Source organism: Strigops habroptila, chromosome 10 (genome assembly GCF_004027225.2).
Source record: "Strigops habroptila isolate Jane chromosome 10, bStrHab1.2.pri, whole genome shotgun sequence".
Lineage (NCBI taxonomy): Eukaryota > Metazoa > Chordata > Aves > Psittaciformes > Psittacidae > Strigops > Strigops habroptila.
In genome coordinates this window covers 23,467,102-23,492,570 of record NC_046359.1, presented here as the reverse complement: position 1 = coordinate 23,492,570, position 25,469 = coordinate 23,467,102, and the positions used below count along the sequence as shown (strand labels likewise).

The following is a 25,469-nucleotide window of genomic DNA, read 5'->3' as shown; positions in this document are numbered from 1 at the left end:
AGAGGAAAGACAGCTTTTCCAGCTCTAGCATTAAAAGAAAAAATCAGGGACTCCAGTGTTTGTTTATCCTGAACTCATTCAAAACATTTCCAGGGAGCGTGAGCACATATAGGCAGCTGAAACTGCACATGGATCCTTAACATATTTATAAGAATCCATGCACAGTCTGCAGGGGCTGAATATGGTCTTTAAAGAAATGTTCAAAAGGAAGAGCTGGAGAAAATTCAGAATACAAAGGAAAGAGTAAAATAAAGAGAATAGGAAGATTCCAGGGGAACAAAAAATTCCATACACTGCACAAAAGAACTTGCAAGGAAAAAGAGGGCCTTGCAGAAAGCAAAATAGATTAGACAAGGTGAAAGAACAGTGAACAACAGAAGAGAAAGGCCAACAGTGGAGTTTCCGTAGAAAGCCTGCTGCTTGTTCTTTTCCAGCTAATGCTGTATATAAGCACAGTGAATGCAGTTGCTGTGGTCAGGCAGTGGGAGTGGAGCTTCCCAAACCCTTCTTGGAAGAACAGTAATGACTTTTTTCCCCAGGTCTCTTTGCCTGGATCACTGTAAGAGACATGGATTGTTATTTCTTTCATTTAAGCTCTAATCTGTTCCCACTTTCTTCTCACCTTCTTAGCTCTGTACCTTCCCCCTACTCAAACTTGGCACCACTCTTGGGGTTATTCACCACAGTGAAAGCTTAGTTGAAGTGCCGTGTCATGAATTTTGACCTGAAGTTTTGAATCTGTCTGACACAGCTTTGCTGCAAAGCTGGCTTGAGCCAGCTCCAAGGTAAGAGGATCTGTGCAAACTCAGATTATAAAGCTCAGCGGGACGGCTGGTCACCTACCCTGCCACGCGGTGTAACTCAAGCTGTGGCACGGAACTGTGGCTAGCTGTGGGCATATCAATTTTATGCTGCTTAATAGCATCAGGGTTTAGATTGACCTTTAAAGTTCATATCTTTTTAATAACAGATATTTTATTGAATACTATGTGCATTGCACTGTCATGTCAATTCATCCTGCTGCACTGTCAGCGCACATTATTTTGACTGTGAATCAGTGCATCAGTTTGAAATTAGGCTTCCACCCGTGGATGAGCAGCATTGAAATGCAGAACAAATATGCTGCAGATTTTGTAGTTGGTTCCTGTCCTATCAGCTCAACTCATCCACAGAACAATACCAATGACTTCAGTGAGTTGACAGGAAAAACGACCTTATTTCCATTTCCTGTACAACCCCTTACTCATTTGTATTCCTGCACTGGATGTAATCAGGGAGATGTGAAAAGTCCAATAATAGCCAATTAGCAAATTGATGCAGGAGAAAAATATCTGGTGGTGAGGACATTGCAGGGCAGTCCTCAGGCCTTGCTTTGCTATGGAAGCCTTCCAAACATGAACTGAGTGTCACGAACGCAATGATGTCCTCCTGAGGCTGCAGGCAGCCTGAAACAGTAGACTCAGACCAGTGACTGCCTGAGCTGTCTGCTGGAGCTGTCAGCTTAAGAGCCCACCAGCATGCTCCTGAATCAGCATTGAACGTGTTGCCTCCAAGGCTTTTGCAGTTCTAGCGGAAATAGGTGGAATTCCTTCTTTCCCATAGCCTTGATCAGCAGTTGCAACAGGGACCATGAGCATCTGAACATGAGTGACACATCACAAAAAAAGCAAGCGGAAGATGGAAGGAGGGACAAGAGCAGGAATACCAGAATTGGCCCGAAAGGAGGCACGTTTTTGCACTTAGCAGTGCTGTTATTGTTACTTCCAACTGTGAAGAAGTATTACTTAGTGGAAAAGTTCATGTAGTACAAGCTGGAGATTTCACTGTGACAGCAGAGGCACATCTGCTCTGGAGAACAGGGATGACAGTCTGAATTTACAACCTGTATGTGGGCCACACAAAAGCAGAGGACATGGCCCTCTGTCCTTATTGCTTTGGCTGTCTATATGTAGACATTTGATTTTGGTGGAGTGTGTTCATTAAAGTAACTTTTAAATCATAGTAATGCCTTTTTCTTTACTATGCTTGGTTTGAAATAGAAAAGTTGGAGGAGGTTTGCAAGCAACACAAGTATTCACAAAACCGATTATTTCCAAGCTATGTACAAAGTACTCTAATAGGTGGCATCTGGTAAGCTATGGCTAAGAGAAAATGCAAAAAAAACCCAAATCCAACAAATAAATTAAAAAATTCTTATTGTACAGAACTGCTGGAAGCTCTTTTGATTTCTTGACTGAATTAGAAGATTTTTTAATTCAATAGAGAAAAGATTAAGGCTGTTATGGTCATTTAGAGAATTATGAACATGCTATGTTGCCATGTGCAATTTCCTGAGAAAGAACTGCTTTTGCTTCATCTACATCCTCTGTTCCAGACACCCATTTTCCCTTGAGCTTGTTTACGTGGGAAATGAAGCCAAATTAAAGACCTTAAGATAAACCAAGTAAATCCATTCATATAGTCTCTAAAATCCTTTAGCTAACAGAATTTTATTCTCCCCACACACACACTCTGCCACAGTAATTCTTACAAATGCAACTTTTTTCAGGAAACACCAAAACAAAACTGGATAGCACAGCTACAACATGAGTAAATGTTTTGTGCATCTGAAATGTAATGAGATATTTGCCCAACAGCCTTCACAATGCGTGGAGCCAGTTTCACCTGGTCTACTTTGAAGGGTAAACAAATCTGTTTGAGATATACTATTATTAAAGACATACTTACAAATCCTGCACAGTGTTCACAGAAAGTTGGTTTAAGATAGGTCATCTCCTGAAAGTTATGAATAAACCCTGGTCCCATTTTACACTGGAACTGTGATTTAGCTCTCAGAAAGTAAGCCATCATTTCCTCTTTGCTGATAAGACCATCTCTGTCAGGGGAAAAAGAAGTAGATTAGATCTGTCACTGCTCATGGCACTGAACAATTCAGGATTTTCTCACTGCAAAAAGCATGCAGCACACATCTTTGAAAGAGCTGGCACAGTCCTGGCAGAAAAGAAACCCCTTGGAGCCTTGGTGGTTCTTACCCTTCATAAAAGAGCAAATATGGAACTTATGACATGGGCTTTGGTTTCTCACCTGCTCATGGTGTCAGAGCACAGACCAGGCCATTAAGTGAAGGATCTTGACTTACTGTTCACACAGACCCAGAAGTTATGCCCTTGGCTGACCTCCAGCCTTGACAGCCAAAGAGATTCTGGACAACAAGAACTATCAAACCCAGTTCACTAGGAAATATATATATATCACCTAGGACACATGCTACCCTCCCTCCACTACCTACACCCATTTCCTCTCTACTGTACACAACTTATTTGTTTCATCACTCTGATGCCTGGTCTGGATACAGCATCTCCACTGTAATTTGGTGGTGCTCTAGGGGTCTTGCCTCAGTCCCAGCAGGAATTCCTCATAAAGCTACTACATTAATCATTTTTAAAGTACCAGGAAAAGCAGGACTCCAGCATGGGTGGGCTTATAGAACTGACTACAGCTTACGAAGTTAAATGAGAACAGAATTCAGCCTTTGGTGATCCTCTGTTCCTTAAGTGAGATGTCAGACGCAAGAAGCTTGGGAGACACTGTTTCTTCAATAATTAGCTTTCATGAGTATTTAAATCAAGGAAAAGAAAAAAAAAAAACCACAATTCACAAATAAATCTCCAAACTTACTGGTCTTTGTCCAGCACACAGAAAGAGTCCAAAAAGGGGAAGTTGGCAGCTATACTTTCAAAGTCTTCCTGAGAAATATAGCCATCATGGTCATGATCATAATTCCTAAAGACAGACTGAGGGAAAAAAAAAAATAAAAAAAATTACTGTCTTAACACCTAGACTGTCTTGAATTGACACCAGCTCTTCAATCTTATAATTACATATAACCTAATGTTCAACATTACCAGTTGGATGCTCTGCTGCCTTGTTCTATTCCTTTCATTCCTACTTTGTACTTCAATACGCATATTTATCGGACTATAGTGGAAAAAAATGGCTAATTTTTAAAGAAAACTTAACCTCAGTATTTATCTAGTGATGGTCCTCCACACCTCTTCAGACATAATTATTATTGCTTTTTTTTTTCTTCTTTATTGTAAATGTCACTGAAATTCTGCCCCATGCGATATACTCCCTTTGCTTCATTACGTATGCTTTTAATCACAAAAAAAGAAATAAACCAAAACCAACTCAACAGCAGCTTTTCCATGAGTATTTCAGATGGTTTTGGCTTCACTTCTCTTTTAGTTGGTCACTTCTGCTCTGCCACAGTACAGTTTCAATCTGATTCATTTACTAATACCTTGATACCCACACCATGAGCACTTTGCATCCGACATCCATTCCCTCCCATCAACCTACCCCAGCTCACCACTAAGAAAAAACAGACATGGGATCAAATTTAAAAGGTTGCATAAAAATGAATGGAAGCCCTCCTTAGCTGCTAAGGAAGTACTAAATTCTGTGTTACTGATTGCAAAGATGTGCAAGGGGCATTACAGCTACACATGATGCTGATGGGAAAAACATGAGTGTCAGAGTCAACATGACTATCTGAAAGCCATATATTGAACCACAAACTCATTAGATTAAGATCTGGTTGACAAAGACAAGAATTTAATACACTGAGACCTCTGAAAGGTGTTTGCATTGTCCTTATTTTAATGAGAAGGCGATGAAGCCAATTCCCAAGCACCTGTCAAATGATCTGTAACCAATGATTGGCAGACCTCAAAAATGCATTAGCAAGAAGGAACCAATATGCAAACCCAAGTAGTATTCAACACTTAGCAATAAAAACAATGCCTTAAAGCACAACTCAAAGCAGCTAGTAAACGACAAAGACTGGCAAAATGAAGACAGCTGTACAGAGTGGTGTGGACCTTTTGGCAAGCTGTATCCATAACAGCCCCAAAACATGTTTTAATCCTGTCAAACTCAAGATCATACTTCCTGAACCAGGCCAAAATTGTGGAATGGGGGCACTTCATCTCCTCACCTCAGGAACAAGAACAACCCCTCTACCCAGCACATTATGGAAGGATTAAGGAGTTGCAACAGATGACTTAGGTAAACAAGCTATCAAAGAGAGGTTTGGATGTTGAGTGATTTTTGTCAACACCTATGGCACTGGCAAAAGCAGTGCAGGAAAAGCACATGCAGTTCTGGCATCCCACATTAAAAGAAAAATGTAACTTTTAAAAAATAAGATTATGTACAAAAAGTAAACTACAAGATATATTTGAAGTTTGAGTGAGACAACTGAAGACTTCAAGTTATCTTAACAACATAACCCATTTAATGACCTATAACACAGATGAGGTCAGAATTAAACAATTCCTCCCAGGTTTAGTTACTAATTTGTAAAAAGCAGAAGAAAATATTGCTTCATTACCTATAACACATTTCTGGTTTCCCTGGATGCTGCTTAAATCACTAGAAGTCCCTTAAACACCAACACAACAGGGCTCAGTCTCTCCAAATGAACGTGGTAGTGTTTGGTTTTGTTTGCATTACCTAATACATCACCTTCCAAACTGATGCTGGAAGATCCCAGCTATAATTCTGCATGACCTCATGCCTATATTTTTAAAGCGATACCAGCACAGTGCTATCTTTACCATACATAATATGCTCTGAACAGTCAAACGACAGCAAGTTGAAAACCAATATAGGGTTTCTGGAAAACTTCTCTGGACCTAGTAACATGTGAGTCCTTGTCTCTGAGTGTTTGCACTTTTGCATCCAGAAACCTGCTTACTAATCCCATAGCTGATTGCAGGAATAAAATAAATAATTTTGAACGTATCAGTAAAGGCTCAAATTTGTTATCAGATGTCTGAAATTAATCCCAACCATAACAATCTCTTGCAAAGCTTGTAATTAATTATCATGATGACAATATCCAACCTATTATTCTCTTTGACCAGTATATTCTTCCAAATACTTACATCCACCAGCTTTCGTATGTGCTTGTTAATGACAGTAGGGTCAGGTTTTGGTACCACTCCAGATGCCCACTCCAGTGGCACTACTGGCTTGTTAGGGGTCGTTGGGGAAGTAGGCTGCTGAGAGATGGATCAGAACACAAAGATTTTCAAATCTGAATTATGAAGACAAATTTCCCATTAAAAGCAGCTCTATATGTCAGAGCTACAACCACAAACTACTGGAGTCCCTGTGCTGTAAAAATGTGCTTAGCAAAGCATCAGGCAAGGTTTTAAAGGGTTGCTTGCCTTTGCTGATAGCTTCACTTGGGCTTTTTGTGGCACCTCGCCGCTAACGCTGGCAGTGGCAGTGCCCAGCAAGCTCAGAAGCAAAACCAGGCAGACTTTCCTCACTGCTACCTCTAGAGGGTTCAACAGCAACTAGAATGGGAGGAAGCGGGAAGGAAGGAGAGTCTCTAGAAACGGCAGACATCAGAGTAGAGGTAAGCCCAGAAACCTATTTTTCCCCTTCCTGGTAATGCCCCCGAGGAACTCTCCACCACAATGCAGCCCTGCCCCAACTCCCTGCTGGAGAGACTGGGCCCAGGAGCCATGCAAGGGACTGCAGCAGCCTGAAAAAGTTAACGCCCCTGCTTTCTGCAGCACCAAGAAGACAGCAGGATGCAAAAGCAAGGGAAGATTCATGCTCTGCAACCACACTGGTTTCCAGCCGAGATGAACCAGGATGAACATCTTAATTCATCCAGGCAGCCTGAACAGAAAGGGGCTAACCTTTGACTTGCTTTGCAGATAACACCAGTCAGACTATTTTATTTTGTAAACAGCTTGGTCTTAACAAAACGGTAGCTGACAGCTCACTTGAGGCACAGAGCATGCAGGCCAACTCCCTCCACACCACTACAGTGCTTCGGGAGAAGCTCTGGCTTGCAGCTCAGCTTGTGCAAGTAGAAAATATAGGACAAACCTGAACACAGTTGCAGGTAAGGCTTCAAAAATCAGCATTTAGCGTGAAAAATGCTGCAAGACATACTAGCCTTTTCTTGCATCTGCCACTGGATAGCTAGCAGGCAAAGCAGTGTCAAGCAGAAAAAATTCAGCATAGTTTGGGTCAGAGGGGAGATAGCTCACAGCCTCAGAAAGGCCCCTGGATTCGCTGTTGAGCAAGAAATCCATCTCCCATTAAATTGGTGTGAGTTGAAAGGGAGATAATTAAGCCATGTAAAGATGTTACAGTTAGTATTGTGTATAACAAAAGTATTGTAGACTTTGGCATTGAGATGAAAAACGGTCATAAGGTCGTAATTTAGTGCCTTTAGTAGGGGGAAAAAAAAAAAAGGTCGTGTTAGTGGGTTGCTTTATTAACCTGCACAAGTAAGTTTGGGAAATAAAAATCACTATATGAACATAATTCAATTTCAGCAAGAAATACAATGAACCTAGACATCCGGCTCTATATGCCAAAAGTACTTACAGAATCTTTTAATCCTAAAATTAATGTTACTGCACAGTGATGGACCAACGGGCTGGCAAGTGCTTTTGCTCTAAAAATATGTGGAAATACAGCATCTTTTAAAGATGACACGTTACATGATAACATGTAACATACCAGTATTGTAATATTCTTACAGCTATGGTCAGAGCAGAAATATGAAATGTGTCTCCTTTTAAAAAAATCTTAAGACTAGAGGGAATCAAAGCATCAGTATCAAAGTGTCAGAGTGTGCTGGACTACTAAGGCCTCACAGAGAGCTTCTAACTCCTGCTGGTCGGACTGCACAGTAGCAGAAAGAGTCTGAATCCGTTGGAGCTTCCTCTGTCTTCCGGGCTATTTCATTTGAAACCTCATTCACTTTTTATGGGGTTTTTTGACAAGTTGCAATGAAAACTTCATGTTACTGCCCACTAGCCAAAGGGCAATGTCGGTTTCTTCTATTTCACTCATAGGCTCATATGAACAACCATAATTTTATTGCTGTGTTTGAAACGCATGCTGTAAGGAAAGGTACTAACCAGTGTCCAGAGACGACCTAGCTGTATTTACTGAATGTTCAGAAACACTGTATCCGGTCATGCTGTTTTGATTCAGCCTGCATCTCCTGTGTGTTTCACCAGCACAAGCATAAATGGTATCGAAGACTGAAAAAGCATTTTAAGATGGATGCTAACATCTGCTTATTTTGGCATTGAAATAGATTCTACTCAATGCAAAAAAAAAAAAAAAGTGTGTGTGTCTTCAGTGGCATAACTGCACCAGGCCAATAGCTGCACCAGTAAAAGCTCCCAATAGGAAGATAACGAATGCTCTGGGAAAAGCAGGACAGTGTGACAGGGAGATGCTGTACTACAACGGGCGGTCAGTCTTCAGTATTTTTTTAGGCTGCTACACTGACTGAAGACTCTCCTCCCAGTTTTAGCTGAATGAAGGTCTTGCTCGATCCTCTGTTAACAGCAGGCTCCTATGCTAACAGATTTGCCTCCAAAATGACTGCAGCAGCATGAGGCACTTCCTCTGCAGTGCACCTGCACAGGACTTGTATCCATACAACAAGAAGCAGTTGGAATGATATGACTACGCTGTCATGTTGCCTTTGACAATGTTTTTCTGCATACAAAAGCTCTGCAGATTCCTTCCCCTCTAATATAGCTTGTGTGCTTTGGCATTCCATCAAAGAGAAGTATGCTTCAAATAGTCTGGCTTCTGTCGATTCAGCTGTAGCTTTTTACCCATCCGGGTGCTGCAACAGCTCAATGTCACTGGTTATTCATTGATCGTTATGCAGTAGTCTCCCACAATTGCTGGGTACTGTTGAAGTTCATAGCACTGTTTATATTGCTTTTGTCCTTCCTAACGCTCAAGCTGAAGATCAAAGCAGCAGCGTGATAATTTTCTTCATCTACAGTAGTGGCCCATTAGTCCTTCCACAGCATAGAGCTGTAACAAATCAACTCTGCTGGCAGTAATGGGAGTACAAGGGAGCCAGAATAACTGCGATAAATGGCAACTGTTATGGTCAAATCTATCCAGCAAGGACTGGATACTCAGCAATGAAATTTCAGGTGTTCAAGCCAAGTTAAGGTTGACTATGGAAATATTCAATAGCTTCTTTTATATTGCTCGTCATCCACCATTGAAAGCACACACACAAAGCCCTCAAACTGGTCCCCAAGAGTGATAAACGATCTTAAAACCCAGAGAAGCCCTATACTTGGAAATTAAGAGGTTCTACCTCTTATGTTTGCTTTTAAGAATACTTCAGAAACATAAATAGCACTGCAATGAATCACCTCAGACTACTGGACTCTGCCCTCACACCCTACTAAGCATTTTCAGCCACCCTTAGTTTTTGCTGGTCTCAGATTTGAGAGGGCACAGCCCGAGAGCATCACGTGCTGCATATGATAGGTCATAAAATTGTTAATGCACCAACGAAAGGCTCAGAGGAAAAACCCAAGCTTTGTCAGCAGAGAGTAATACTGTAAATGAAATTCAGCTATTAATTAGAAGATTTATCTGTATCCTCAGATTTGCAAAGCATAATGAAAAAATGCATCAATACAGCATTATCTTTAGTTGCACACGCTAAAAAAGAGTAATATCTATTCCAAGGTGTTTAAACACTGCTTGAGAGCCAAAGATACAGCCAATTCTACATAAGCAAAACAGGTTTTAAAACACTACCGCTAATGCTGTGCCTTACCTAAAACAAATCTTTGGACTCAGCGTTGTTTTATATAACTGCACCAGCATCCAGAAAATGAAGTAATGGTCATGCAGTGACATAATTTACAAAGGGTATCTTCCCATAAAGCAGAACTATGGTTTCCAGAACTTGCAGAGGTTTTTTTGAAAAACAATTAGTAAGGAAGTCTGGCATGTTTCGCTATTTACTCCTCCCAATATGCACTAAAACTTATAAATATTGACTGTGTTTACTATGCGAGTAAAACACTAAAAAGCTTTATGTGAATACAAATAAGGAAACACATTAACTGTCATTTAAAAAAATGTCATCAACTGCCTGCAGACAAAATAAGCAAAATGTCAAAATGCAGTAAAAGATGACCTACAGATTTGGAGTTTCTTGGTTCCAGCACCAGTGAGAGCTTGTAGATATCATCCTCAGTGTGATAGAGGTCCAGGGACAGCTGTATGCAAGAAAGAGGGAAAACCAGTAATATTTATGAGACTGGATTGGATATGCCAGACTTGTAAGCATACCTTACAAGAGATATACCTCCCACTGAAGCTAAACAAAAGTTTTGCTACTCAGAGCCCAGCATTCATGCCAAAGCTGCATGTGCAGATGCTGGGAAAGCAGCTTTTCACAAGAGCTAATGTAACTGACACTGGCGAGCACACGTTGCTGCTCACACTTGTACTGAGCTGAGCAGGCACTGTACTCGAGGGCTGTCACAACCTGCATCCCAACATGTTGAGTGAGAGGGGCTGGATGCTGATCTTCTTCAAAAAGGGACATTGGCACTGAAGACCACCCTTATGTAAAACACTTTCTTCTAGCAGCTCAGTGATCATGAGAGATCTCACAGAAATCACCTGGTCATGAGAGATCTCACAGAAATCACCTGGTGAATATAAAACCTTCAGCAAAGTTGTAAAGGGGCTAGGCTAGAAGGACTTCAGATTGTGTTCTGCTCAAATTTTGTTCCTGGAGAACAGTCAGCTCTACAGCTTACTGCAGCTCTTCTACACAGGCAAGCCAGGTTTGGCACCAGTGCTGATGCAGCAAAGTGCTCCATGAAGAGCAATTCCAGTCACTTTAACCCAGCTTGGCCTGTTCCTGATCCCCTCTCAGCAAGTAAGGCAAATTCCCTTTCAGCTTCTTTTAGATAAATGAAAGTTTTTTCTTCCATGTTTTCATTCTTTTCCCTAGAGGATTTATTGAGAAAGAAGAAGGGGTGTGAATACTTGCACTGATGCAGGTCTGCAGTAAATTCCTCCTCTTTTGGAGTGGTGAAGGAGAAGTGTAATCAACACTGTAGCTAATGTTTTGCAATGAGAGGAAATGAACATTGCATGTTTCCTGTGATCATGTCCCTACATTAATTGGCTTTGGAGTAATTGGCATGATTTGAAGTTACCATTTACATTGCAAATCCCCAATTAAGCTGAGATTGAATTAAAAGGATGTTTCCCAGCAGGCAGATAGAATTACTACTGACTAAATGACTCTGACAGGAGGTTATTTTTAGAGGACCTGAAGTGCTGAATTAGTAACAAGCAGAAGCAGGACCAGCAACACTGTACCTCAGAACCACCTCTAGGAACCACCTTCTTTTAGGCAGAATTTTGTTCAATGAGTAAGATAGGAGACAGAGCAAACACATGGCTTTAGAGATGTCTTGATATTGCATTATATTCATTTTGTCTAGCTGTAACAGTACACTGATTTTTGCAATTCATAATTTGGTTACGGGCACCAGTGAAAGCCTGAGCATCCTGCAGGTTCCTTCACCCAGCTGGCATGCTGCAGTCACACAGGAATATAAGGACCTGTCCTGAAAATAATGTGGATCCAGTAACTGCTGTAACAAATATTGTTCATGTACTTAATTATTCAGTGACTGAATTCTTAGGTTCCTTGGTGGTATAAAATAAGCAGAACTTAGTTGGAGCACATGATACCACCAGGTCAGGCTGGGACTGAGAGCAGAACTGCTAGTTCAGAAGGCCTTGTCCTGTTCCTGATAAAGAGCAGTTTTCTCAGCAGGCCTGATGAGCAGGGTGTGGGTTTGGGGATGGAAATTCATTGGTATTTACTGAGCAAGTTTGTATCTCCTGCTCCCTGAACTATCTGACCTTATCATAAGCGGCAGTTATAAACTTGATTAGGCACGTGTAAGCACACAGTGGACAAGGTATTGTCTAGTAAGAAGTTTCAAATACTAGCAAAAACATTACAAGCATGATGACTGTTCATTTATATAAGATCTCATTTTATATTTTATTTACAGGTTTGCTCTGCTGGATAAAGCCTAATAGGAGCTTTCCTAGGACAACCTTCACAGCAGGTGGCAGTTTCCATTCTAATTTGACTTTCATTGCTGTCCTATGTTGCCAAGAAATCCTAGGAGGGGAAGAGGAGGGTGGGTTCAGAACGGTGGGGGTGTGATCAGAAAGGCACAACAATTTTTTGGTAAGTGGAACTTACTGAACACAAGTTAGGGAGGGTGACTTTCAATTTGATTGTTTAGATATTTCTCATTCTCTTAACTAGACTGTGCAAATGACTGGGACTTTCCAGTCATTTGCATATAGTTTCAGAGCAGGTTAGATAAATAGCTGTTGGGATCTAAAAATAGTGGGGGGAAAATGGTGGCACCAAATAAGTTCTAATGCAGTTAGTATAAATACATTATAGTCTTGTTGAGAGACTGAGATCCACTTCCAATCCACAGAAAGTGATGAAACATTTACCCAAAGGCTTTTATCACATTGTGAAATAAAAACAATGTGGAAATAATGCACAGCAGGTAAGGAAATCCCTTAAGCATCCTTACCAAATGTAAGTTTTCTAATGATGAAAACATCATTAGAGCTATTCTTTCTCTCTATTGCACTGCCAAGCTTGTGATTAGGTCCTCTTTTACTACTTATGCTTCTTAGCTCCAGGTTTCAGATGCCAGGGACTGGTACAAAACTGGGTACAGAGTCAGTGGAGCTGGAGCAAGTGTGTCCAATAAGGCACGAAAGGAGGAAGAACCACACAGACTAACAGCAAGCATGTACCGAGTCCATCTTCAAGTAACACACTCTTGCTCACCGGCATCTGAGTCCTGGCACATTTACTCCTCTTGCCCATATAGCTCAGACTCATTTACACATGAAAAAGGAGGACTTGCATCACTAGAGCAATCTCTCAGCTTTTGCAGTCTCCTGTGCAGATGGCCTGAAGTTTACTACCAAGCCTTTGCCCCAGCTTTTAAGCCAAATTCTCACTTCATAGATCTTAACACAATCTCCTCAAACACAGAATCATAGAGTGCTTTGGGTTGGAAGGGACCTTAAAGATCATCTGTTATAAACCCCCTGTCACAGGCAGGGCCACCTTCCACTAGACCAGGTTGCTCAAAGCCCCGTCCAACCTGGCCTTTAACACTGCCAGGGATGAGACAGCCACAACTTCTAAGAGCAACCTGTGCCAGTGTCTCAACATCACCATTTTCAAACCACTTGAGTGTATCAGCTTCTCCAGAGTGGATTGGGCTCCACCATCATGAAAAAAAAAAAGCCAGGGCAAATGCCTACATGGCCATGAAATACTCATTTTATCTTTTTGTGCAAGTTCTTGTACTAGCAAACCAACACCCAATGATTTATTTGTCAAGCAAGCACAGGCCAGGCTGTTAGCACTTGCTAAGTGAATTGCAAAAGGCAGCGCTACAAGGGATGGAGGCCAGGCAAGAGATTTACACATTGCTTATCAGGACAAAACACATACTAAAAGCTTGCCCAGATAGAAGCAGCTTAACGGAAAAACAGCCGAAGTGAACAAACAGTTGGGTCAGCTGATTCACGCGCAAATGAAAAGCACTCTACACATCTATATACATTTACTAGTTTTGAAGAGGAGTTTCTCTAAGTAAGTTAAAGATAAGAAAAATCTTTATGGTTTACATTAGAGAGGGAAGACCTAGCAATGAATGAAATAATTATTTCTTCAGGCTCTGGAAACAGGATGACCTTGGCAGCAAGGGAGGCTAAGTCTGCTAAAAGACCATTTGCATGTAGCAAGGTCAATTATTTTTAGTTAGCAGTTCTTGTCAGCTTTGGGCTGCAACGCTAGCTTTTCTTCTTTTTCTCTGATCCCAGGCTATAATGTAAAACTTTCTTATTAACAGAAAGGTGGACAGAAACATTTAAAGAGTAATGACTTATATGGTAGATGAAGAGGACACTGTAAAAAAAAAAAAAAAAAGGGAAAACAGAAAACAGTATTCTATTCATATGTACAAATGAGGAAAAACCCTACATACTAGAAGAAAAATGAGAATTATGATATGTACCAAAGGTCTGGTCTAGGAACTTTTTGTTGAACTTTGATTTTTTTCCTTTCCAGGAGTCACCATCTTAAGTCAAACTGCCACACTATCAAACGTACTTGACCCACAACTACACTTCCAGTGATTACTGTAAAGACAGAATTACCTTGGAAAGGTTTTAGGATACCTACAGCTGTCTACCTAGGATGCCCATGGCTGTCTCCATCATTACTAAAAGGTACCACCATGGAATCATACTAATAGGTAAAAGCAGCACAAGTTAATTTTAATCCGTGATCAGGTCTGGAATCAACATTGCAGCATGTAACTTCATTTATTTACAATCAGATTGGCTCAGCTGTAAGCACAGTCAGCAGTTATGTTAGGAATGGATACATCAAAGTATTTCACATAAGCGAAAAAGTACTGGTCGTACTCAATTATCAAAAAGGGGATTGAAAATTCATTCCTTTTAGCATGGTCAGTTGCAGCTTTCAAAAAACACGTTTTATTTAGTCTTTTTGAAATCTCACTTTGTTTTGAAATGGGACTTTTAAGTCCTTATCTGTAATTTGTATGTGCAAGTTTCAAACCTCCACAAATGTAGCCACTGCCAAGGGGGGAGGAGAGGAGAAAGAGTAAGGGTTGCAGGAGCTGTTTAACAACATTTAAGAGCATTTTTATTTACTGGATAGGAAGAGTACTATGTCACACATGAAGCACGGTGGAGCAAGAGCAGAGTGATGTCCAACTTGGAATTCCACGTGTGTGTCCATGTCAACACATCAGCTGATCTTTGCGCAGGAGACATAAGCCTCAATTCTAAGTGCTCAGAACTTAGTTTTTACTTCTAACACAAATACAGCCCTTTTCTGTCATTCTGAGTATAATTAATTTATAACAATCCCATTGCTGCTTCCAGCGATTGCATACTACAGTAATGAAACTCTTTGTTTTTATTCAACCTCAAGTGCACTTGTTTCTGTTTTGTATTGTCTCCATTTTCTTTTACAAAACTGGAATAACAACGTGTACTTACCTCTATGGATATGAATATTCCTACTGACATTCAACATCTGAATAACAGAAATTAACTGAAACATGCTCAATACTTACGGTTAGCAGGTTAATTAAATCCATATTAGGCTCTAAATGATGAGAGGAAGTCTGCAGGGAAACTAGTTCACTCAAGGTGATGGAAAGCTGTTGCATTTTCACTATGTTAACTTTGTTCTCATCTATCCAGTCAGGAAAAATGACATGGACTGCAATCAAGTCTTTCAAATGAACTCCTAAAATAGGAATTTTGAAGCCAACACAGTCAGCAAAAGCCTTGCGGTAGTTGCAGTAGTTTCCATTGGAAGAGACCAGCTCTGTCATTTCGTTCCAGTCCTAAAAACAGCCAGAGAAGCAAGTCTCTGTGAAAGCATTCATAGCATTTCCTTAATCTGGTTTAAATGAGCCCAGCTCATGTCAGGGTAACAAGTGTTAATTTCCTCTCTGGCACAGTCAATCAAGCAGAGGATCTCCATGAGCTGATCCTTTTTCACCAAGAGAAATGCAACTAAAGTGCCTTTGTGGATGCCCTGCCATGATCCAAGTATTGTGCTGGTGAGGCACCTGCACTGCAGAACCCATCAGACCTCAGAGAGGTGATGCTCTGCTCAGTATCTCTATATTGTGGAATCCACCATACCTTTGTGACTTCTGAAGAGAGATGAGAATGAGTTTCTTTCAGACGAGAAATAGAGCTGTGGCTTAGACCTCCCACAACTGCCATCAGTGTGTTGAAGTTCTGGAGGTGAAGGAGCTTCTACAGGAGAGATTGATCATGGATAATTAAAAGTCAAGGAAATACATGTAGCAGCTATCTCATGTCAAACACAACAAGGTAGAAGAGACAATCCGTCACTGCTAAAGCAGAAATCATTAAAACCAGGAGACAAACCAGAATGGTTCAGCATCAGAATTTATTTAGTTAGCTTAGCTCTGCAAGAAACACACAGTAGTGACAGTTGTCAACTAGAATACAATGAAGAAAAATTACTTTATAGTTATGTCTGCTAATTAAAAAACACAGATATACCCCACCTGAACAAATAACGTGCAGTGATGTTGAACAGGCTATTCACTGAGGAAACAGCACAAAGAGCATCCAGTTCATTTGTTTACTGCAATTTCTATTTATATTATTGCTTTATACTGGAAGAAAAAAACTCATATGTAAGACTTACCTGTGCAACATTGATAAACTTTGTGATTACTTCTGCCCTTTGCTGGGGTGTTGGTTTGCTGAGAACCATGAGCTGGACCCATTTGGAGATACCATTAAATAAAGCAATAGATCTCTCCAAAGTAAGATTGTTCTCCAAGCAGCCATGGATCACATAGCTTTGGTAGTCTGTGAACTAACAAAGGGAAGGCATTTTCAGTAAAAAAGTGAACAATTTAAGAATCAAGCTGAAACTGATTTTATTTTTTGCTCCTGTTGTTTAGAAAGTGACAGACTCAGGGTCTGCAGATCCTGCTGCAACTCAGTTCTCTCTTTAAAGTTTTTTTGTTGTTGTTGTGGAAATATCAGCCTAAAACTTCAGGTTTTGTGTGTGAGGTAATACAGGAGCCTGCATGATGAGCATGTTTACTACTTCCATAGAATTATCTTTCCCATAATTTAGTCAACACTTACAGCGTTTTATTCTGTGTAGCTTGACTTGATATCTTCATGGCATGATACTCGATAGGAATTATCTTAACTGTGCATCCATTTTCTTCTTATGTAAAAAAATTCCGTTTCACAAGGAGCTGCTTCTGATAAATCCTGCTCCTTTTGATGTTATTGTTCGTGCTCTGTGTGTTCGTGGATGTGGTTCTACATGGGAGAAGTATGGCTCCCAAGAATTAGATTTCCCTAAATGTTTGAAAAAATTTTTCAGCTGTCCCTTAAAGACAGATTTTCAGAAGCTTACGACATAAATTTAGCTTGCTAGCAATGTCAGCCAACACACATTTGTTGGTGTTCTAGCTGATCAAAAATTGCCTGCTGGAAGACCATATGATGGCATACACTCTAACACAGCAGATACTTGTCTCAGAACTGCAGATAAACATTATTTCAGTGTTCAGTTACTTTAAAATATTTTCTGTTATAGTTACCACCGCCCTTCCTTCTCCTCCATTCTTCTCCCCCCATATTTTTTTAAATGGGTAAAACCAAAGACAGGATTCAGAATAATCATGTTCTACAATTACATAGCTTTGAGATAACAAATAGTAAAAGATTAATTAACTCTAATTAGTTGCAGAGAAACATCTGACATTGCAAAATTCAAGCCAAAGAATTAACAAATTAGGAACAACCAGGAAAAAAGAAAATTAATTGCAGGTCTGAGTTTTCTTTCTGGAATTCCCAAAGGAATTAAAAGATATCTTGAGTCTAGTTAGAAATCCATGCCATTTTTCTTGTTCCTCCCTCCTTGTTTAGGGTTAGCCTTGCACAGATCACGGTAGGGTGTTTTCCCATGATTTGAAGTCTAGAGTAATAAACCTTTGAACGTTATTAGATGATGTCAAAAGTGATTCTGTTTAGACTGGTCTCAGCTCCTCATTGATCTCTCTTTCCTTCCTCTCTTGAAACAAATAACCTCATGTATTTTTCTTGGTTTTGTAGTTTGATTTCTTTCATGCTCCTAAACATTTTTAGAAGTCTCTTTTTTTTTTTCCCCTGAAGAGAACTTGTCATCTTGAGCATTTACTGCTTCCATTTGCCACCAGATACAGTGGCATCATGTGACCTTTTCATATGGATATTTGCCATTAGAAATCAGCATTTCTTTTGGCATCTGGATTACTCCTTTGTTTTGCTTTAGCTTCTACTTCCATTTTCATCCATTTTTGCCTCTTGTTCGTGTACAATCCTCTGTGAAAAGAAGCAAGTGTATCTGAATTCTCCTCAGTGCCAATATGGGAAAATGAGGAAAGAGAAGTTGCGCAGTCTCTTGCATTATTCAAGACCCAACTGGTGAAGTCCCTGAGGAACATGATCTGTCTCAAAGCTGACCCTGCTTCAGGCAGGAGGTTGGCCTAGAGACCCTTCCAACCAGAATTATCTTCTGATCCTAAGTTGGCAAATGAAAGGACAGTTTATGAAGAAGTGGTTGGGAGTGAACAGAGACTACAGGAGTATGTATATTTCAAACTCTTCAGAAATTGTTCATTGCAAAGTCTCTGATGTTTACTGAAAAGTAATTAACTATTTTCTCAGAGGAAAAACCAAACCAAACCAAAACTGAAGATTTTGAACACTAGTATTAGTTTAATCAATTGCTGCAACACATAGTTGCAGTGGCTTTTAGCAGTAATTTTTGCCTAGTATTTGTCAAAAACAATCCCTAAACTTCTGTCACTAAAAGCATCAGTCATGAAAAGATCAAGGAAGAGCTCGTACAGGCATGTCTGTGTACATCATATGAAGGATTATAAAGATATACTACACTGAAATGTAGAGGGGAAAAAAGTCATAAATGTTAAACCATGAGAACACTCTTCAAGGACAGGCTCCTAATTGCAAGTGACAAAGCTGTAGGCTTACAGAAATTCTCCTGAAAGATTTATGCTCCAGAAAAGTAAGATGTTCAGCTAGCTCAATGGGCTCCAGATGGTCAAACAGCAGGCAGGCTTTTCCTTTCTTGGAAATCCTCTTTCTCTGTGTAACTCTTCTCATCCAGTCATAGGAAGGACTGCAACAGAAAAATAGGTATAATTCTCGATTCTGTATAGGTATATGTGAGTGTAGCCCGCAATTTGCACACATAGTGTAAAATTACCAAAAGACAGACCATGAGCTTTCTGATCTGTGACATCCAGCACATAACTGACACTCAGAGTAAGACCCATTCAGGTGCATAATAGAAGAGTTTCAGAGGCGTTAGTGCAAATGATAAATAATAGCAGGTTTCTATCTGAACACAGATGATGTTCTCTATGATACAGGAAGTCATAATTAAAAAATGATTTGGAAATAGAAGAACAGGTCACAACAAATTCTGATACAAAATAAAAGAAAGACTTGAATAATATCAAGGATTAATTTTTACTCTGTAAAATCACAGGTCCATGAAATAACGGAACAACAGAAAGAGTCAGTCAAACAGCTAACAAAAGTAAATGGGTGGACAAAAAGGCAAATCATTTGCTTGCAAGAAATGGAATAATTTCTATCCATATACAGTAAAAGCACTTCAGAGAGCAGAAAGTTTGCTAGTAATATTTTAAAATGAAGATTTAAGAGGCAATATTTATGTAATTTCACTGGTATTGTTCTTGCAGGAAGTCTTGCAAACTTCATTGAGAATAATAGTGCTGTCCTTCCAGGTTACTATGCCATTTTTAAGTAAGGAAAAATCACTATGCATATGCCACATTTTAAAAGAAAACTTACAAAATCAGGTGAGATACAAAAACCTGTCTGGTGATGTTTAAAAGGTAACTTTCACTTCAGTGTGTCAAGGAAATAGTACAGTAATCATTTTGATGCAATAAAACTACAAATGTGAATGCTAAAGAGTATCCAGTTAAATCATAGAAAAGAAATACGCAGAAAGCCATCAAAAAAAATTAACAGGTTACTTATGAGAGAACAAAAAAGCTTCCCTGAGAAAATGCAAGATTTACACAACATGCAAGTCACTGCTTTGCTTGTCATTCTGTATGAAAAATTATAGGAAAAAAAGTAATATTAATCACTTAATTGGCACTAGCTTTGTCAGGAAAATTATTTGTTTCCCATTTATATTAAAAACTTACACACAGATAAGAATCTTTTCTGTACTCTGACACTCCAACTAGAATTTCAAATTTGTAGTAACTTCAAATTTAGAAGACAATATAATCTTCTTGTAACTGCTTTTTACGCACTCAAGATGGCCCTTAACATTTTTATGTTTTGCACTGAACTGGAATTCTACCATTACAGGGTCAGAGAGAACGACGTTGAAGGTCATGACTTCCTTACATGCTGGAGATATCAATGAGGTGGATGTGATCCTCATATCCAAGCTGGCTGGCTACTTCTCGAAACTCTTCAGTCAAACGAATCAGCCCAAGATCCAAGTTAAACTCTGCAGGAAATTCCAAAATCCAGTATCTGAAATCCAAAGACAGCAGTTAAGACATGCCCAGGGATTCAGGTGTAACATTAAGTGTCTGCATATATGTACCTACATTTTATTTAATAGGACTTCTTTTAGACCCACTGGTCTTTGGGCAGAGAGGGTAGACTACCTCAGCCTGTTGCTTCTGTAATTATCTGTGACACTGAAGTGGCAAAAGCCACTTTATCATATAATTTCCTTTGGTTAACTTACCACAGCACAACACAGCAGTGTTGTACTGAAATGCAGAATTAAAGTGATGTCTCAGCTGCACACACAAAAGGCACACACACGTCCTGATTCAGGCTGCCAGGAAACCCAAATGACATTTGCACTTAGCACCCTTGTCCAAGTGACACACTCTGTCTGCTCAGAAAAGATTTTTCGATGAAAATAAAAATGTGAATTTGAGTGGCAGTTTTACCATGATATTCATGTAAATAAGATGTCTCCTCTGCTATTTAAGTGGGGATGGAAAAGGCTCTATCAGTCCTGTTATCAATAAGCCCCCCTTGCCTTTCTTCACAGTGATACAACTTAGTCCAGAAGAAGGAAGAAAAAAATGTTTGAGGGAAGCAGACTATGTCATGTTAACTTAAAAATTCATGCTTTCTCTTTTATGGAGAAATGTTCCTACATAAGCACAGCTTCACACATGAAAGATGTCACATACAAACAAGGTCAGAGACAGTCGGTGCAGGGATCAGAACATACTTGACCTGCAATGGTCAAAGAGTCAAACTGGCATCATTAACACAGTCCTGTCACCATAAATCATGTAGGGATTGTGTAAAGTTGACAGCCCAGAGACAATCTTCCTCTACTACACTAGATTACATCTGGAAGCAAAATACGTCTCTCCTCTGTGTGGCATTGAACTAGTCTTCCTCTAAGAGATGCTACACTCCAACATCAGGTAAATCATAGCACTTTCAAACACCTTTATAGCTCAATGCAGTGTGTCTTAAAGGCTGAAAGGCTCAACTTAATTGTTTTCAAATCAGAGAAATTCATTCTTTACTATGGACTGGAGATCAAGTAAAAAAAAAAAAAAAAAAAAAAAGCCAGAAACAAACCCAACCAACCAAACAAACAAAAAGCAAAGCTTTATATTTTCATATTTCCATGGTTTAGTTTTAATCTTTACAGAAAGAAGAAATTGCATTGATAGTATTCACAGAGGCATAAAACCAAAATGTTAGAGGATCAGAAGCATACTTACCTCATGAAATAACAGATTTTTAATCTGAATTCATTGCAGTTCTCCCCATTGGCATCTCTATATGTATGCTAGTTAAAGAAAGCTTTGTGTGCCTTGATTCAGTAATGTTCTTTTTAACCACAGAAGACTCTAACACTAGGCCAGCTGAATAAAAACCGGTATAAAACTTTTCTTCTTGAGATAACCACAGTATGCTCTGATATTTCATTCACTTTCACAGCATCTTCAGGGATGAAGACCATTTCCTGACTGCCACTTCATTTTTTGCGCTAGCAAAAATGTCTCTATTCTACTATTCTGAATATTCTGCTGGAGGGTTTCTTGCCAGCTCTCGCTAACCAAATGTGATAATACTTATGATTACTGATTTTTTTTGAGAGGTGTAAATGACACGTAGGTGCTTAGCTACCACTGAAAGTTCACAGTAGTCAAAGGCCAGCCTGCCATGATACATTTGAAAAGTTATCTTGGCCACATACTCAAAATTAATGCGAAGTATGCCTCAGTATGCTTGTACATACTGAAAGGGTCCACAAGCAGTAGCATAAAGCAGCTCTCAGACTTCCATCGTTCAGGTTGAAAAAAATTCACCTCCGAACCTTATTTGTCATTGACTAATTGACACATTTTTACATGTTGTCACAGAAACAATCTGCTTTTGACATCGTAATGTTGATTTCCAAGACTTTGTGAAAGGATATGTGGACAGAAGCTTGCCAGCCAGCTCTGTGGAAGGCAGATACCACCGGTGCATTAAAAGAAAAGTTCTTGGCAAATGGTTGGAGCACCTATTTCCTTTGTCATCTGCAAAAATGAAAGAGTTAACCACATAATTCATGAACAGAGGAGAGCTTTTATTCTGTAAGCAGAGTCAAATAGAAAGATCAAAAGTGGAAATGTTGGCTTATTATCCACCAAATAGGTAGGAAATAATACCAAACCACAAAAATGCTCCTTTAGTGGCAGCTATTTCAAATTGTAGTGCTAGGTAAACAGTGCAGATAATGGGCCATAGCTAAAATAAAACAGGGCAGGGACAGTACTATGCTAAATGTTATACAAAGAGACTGCCAGTAATCCAAAGAAAGAAACCGAAATTAGTCCACCAAAAGCGTGGGGAGATGATTTATGTACAACCACTTCCAATATGCATTTTAGTGCAGCTTTATAGCTTTATGTTAACAATTAGATTGTTAAAAAAGGGATCTGCCTCAACTAATTCAATGTCAAAGCAGCAGCTCACATCTGTGCTCAGAGTCCCATCTCCAGCTGCTTTACAGACCAAGGTGTCTTTGCAATATGGCCACTGAAACTACAGAAAGTTATTCCCTGGCAGGCTAGTTGACCATCAGTCTTCCTGATCATCTGCAATCTTGGATTATTCTCTGTATGTCACTCTTTTAGGTTATACGCATGTGTGAAACAGGAACCACACAGGCACTACACTTGTCAAGAGAGTGTGTATACAGGGAAGAGAGGCATGATTTCCAGAAGACAATAAGTATATAGGCTCTGATAATACTTTCATTAGATTTTAGAACAACAGGTTTGATTGCGGTCTGTAGAAATGCATATACAGGGATCCACTACAGTCAGTAGCAAGGCCTGTTTGTCCCTCAATTATTTAATCTCTCTCACCTTTAGATACTTGTTTCTTTCTGCAAGGGAAACCAATTAATACCTCATTCCAACCAAAAGCTGTCCTGCATTTCAAAAGAACCTAAATGTAGCTTTGTGAATTAAGGCCCCATTTCAAACTATTTAAGACCATCCATGAACTCATCTGACTGCAATGTGGCATATGTCATGATTAATGGTGCTATGAATCAAAGTCTATTTCATCACTTCTCTCAGACCTGGTACATCACAGTTTAATAAGAGCAAAAAGATTACATGAGCCTTAAGTCATATTCATGTCAATTATTCCATGATGCTTCAGAAAACCTTTCAAAAAAATGACTGGTCAGAAATACAGCTGTGTAACCACTTAAGACAAAGATCAATGCCAGAAATAACTCCTTGAATAATTCAGTTGAACACTTCTCTTGGTGAAGGCCAGCATTTTAAAAACCACTATGCTCACCATTGTGCATTATCTGTATTATGAAAATTTAATACAGTATGCATGTGATTAAAATTCTGGCTCATGTGATTCTGGGCCAAAATGAAACATGGAAAAATTTACTGAACAGAAATGTTGTTTGCCAAGGGAAAGACTGGCTAAATCAGAGAACAGCAGGGGTTATGTTGTAAGATGAACTTCAGGAACAGCAAAGTAAAATATTGAAAACGCATACCAAACATTTCAATACAAGCGTTCAAAAGCTCATCCAATGTTGCAGCCTTCCCAAGTGTGTTTGACCCCATTGTCCTTTAGTTGTCAAAAAATAAGGGACATTTTCACGAAGTAGAATGATGCTTCTTCAGCTGCACAGCTTTTTCACTTTATTTTGTCGGTTGTGTTCTTAGCTGGACTTTAGGGAAAATCTGGAGAAAGTAAAAGAAATCACAATTACGTGGAAGACTTATCAGGATGCAATGTTTACAGTTCAGCTAATCTTTTCTATAAACTGTTTTTTTCCCCACATGATACAGAGCACGTGAAAGATTGTTGTTAGCTTTCTCTACTGTCCACGTTTCAACACCTACATTCCAGCTTGTGTTTTTAAGTGTTGTCCAATTGTTTGTCCACTAGCACAAAATAAATCTATAGATAGGGTCATAAACCAGAAACCAGATGGTAAATGAGGACATGCATGTACAATGATGCACATTTTGTTCAGGTCATTTTATTTACACTTGATAAGTCGCTTTTTGTTACTAACACTGCTTTTACGTTTTTAAGCATAACCTTTTTTTTTTTTCCTCTAAGCTTACCAGTTCATGGTAATGCTAATGGTCTTAATTAGCACAGACTGCATAAAATGTTTAATGAAGTTCACAGCAAACATTAAACTAGGAGGCGATTTTTCAGAGAACCTTAAAATCAGTCCCTACAGCTTTTTAAAATAAATCTCATGGTAGCTGACCACTCAGAAAGCTGAACTCATGCAGAAACTTCTAAATTGTACCATTAATCTACTATGCATTTAATTATCAAATATCCATTTACCTGAAGATGCACAAAATATCTGTTACAAGTTTACCCTCTGTACAAGAGTACCTTTTTTCCTATTTCAGTTATAGCAGCCTTCCAATACCTGAAGAAGGCCTATAGGAAAGCTGGAGAGGGACTTTTTACAAGGGCATGTAGTGATAGGACAAGGGGGAATGGCTTTAAACTGAAAGAGGAGAGATTTATATTAAATATTAGGAAGAAGTTCTTCACTATGAGGATGGTGAGGCACTAAACCAAGTTGCCCAAAGAAGTGGCTGCCACATCCCTGGCAGTGTTCAAGGCCAGGTTGGACGGGGCTTGGAGCAACCTGCTCTAGTGGAAGGTGTCCCTGCCCATGGCAGGCGGGTTGGAACTAGATTGTTTTTAAGTTCCCTTCCAACCCAAGCTGTTCTGTGATTCTAAGACAGACCTAGCTTCAGAGTCCTGCAGGGCTCAAGCTGCTCTAAGAATGCAACAATGTTTCACTTGGAAAATCTTCAAAAGATACCATTCAACCAAAGATACAAGTCTTATGAGGAACAGCTGAAGGAACTAGGATTGTATAGCTGGAGAAAAGAAAGCTCAGGAGAGACCTTGTCCTTATCTGCAACTACCTGGAAGGAGATTGTAGCAAGGTGGGGGTCGGTCTCTTCTACAAGTCAGTGCACACGCTATTCTGCAGCCCAGGTCAGGCGACAGGAAACATGAGCAGAGAGGTGCAATCATTCAATCCTGCCCCATCCGTGCCTTCCTCCTAGCTTGAAGAAAGCACTTTCCTCTCTCTGACTTTGGTGGTGCAGAACCCCCTCTTGAAGGAACATGCCTGTTTTTCCAGGGATCGTGCAGAGCTCTTATTTGCCATGAATCAGGGGAAAACTCTTCCTTTCACAAAACAGTAAGTAGTCAGAGCACTCACTGAAGAAAAAGGGGAAGGTGGGTACACAGTGGGTTTGAACACATGCTTAGCATTCTAGCAGAAAACATCCTAACAGTTATCTCTAGGGCTAAGCTGGGCAGCCTCAACTCCTACTTCTAGAGTTGCGCCATCACAC

General features: G+C 39.7%; 1 protein-coding gene across 5 annotated transcripts in view; it reads right to left on the bottom strand.

The window, feature by feature from the left end:
- The window catches only part of RASGRP3 (RAS guanyl releasing protein 3), a 60,669-nt gene that overhangs the window by 5,485 nt on the left and 29,715 nt on the right, over positions 1 to 25,469 (bottom strand). For 3 of the 5 annotated variants that reach the window (XM_030499525.1, XM_030499523.1, XM_030499524.1), the window contains exons 2-13: positions 23,618 to 23,807; positions 22,022 to 22,124; positions 21,321 to 21,383; positions 19,960 to 20,091; positions 18,538 to 18,685; positions 16,184 to 16,357; positions 15,646 to 15,762; positions 15,066 to 15,341; positions 10,017 to 10,094; positions 5,952 to 6,068; positions 3,679 to 3,794; positions 2,728 to 2,875 (exon numbers count right to left, since the gene is read on the bottom strand). In XM_030499525.1, coding sequence (XP_030355385.1) covers positions 2,728 to 2,875; positions 3,679 to 3,794; positions 5,952 to 6,068; positions 10,017 to 10,094; positions 15,066 to 15,341; positions 15,646 to 15,762; positions 16,184 to 16,357; positions 18,538 to 18,685; positions 19,960 to 20,091; positions 21,321 to 21,383; positions 22,022 to 22,124; positions 23,618 to 23,687 — 1,542 coding nt within the window. In that variant the 5' untranslated portion in view covers positions 23,688 to 23,807. The remainder of the gene's footprint in view (positions 1 to 2,727; positions 2,876 to 3,678; positions 3,795 to 5,951; positions 6,069 to 10,016; positions 10,095 to 15,065; positions 15,342 to 15,645; positions 15,763 to 16,183; positions 16,358 to 18,537; positions 18,686 to 19,959; positions 20,092 to 21,320; positions 21,384 to 22,021; positions 22,125 to 23,617; positions 23,808 to 25,469) is intronic. The other 2 variants (XM_030499526.1, XM_030499527.1) reach the window with 2 other exon arrangements.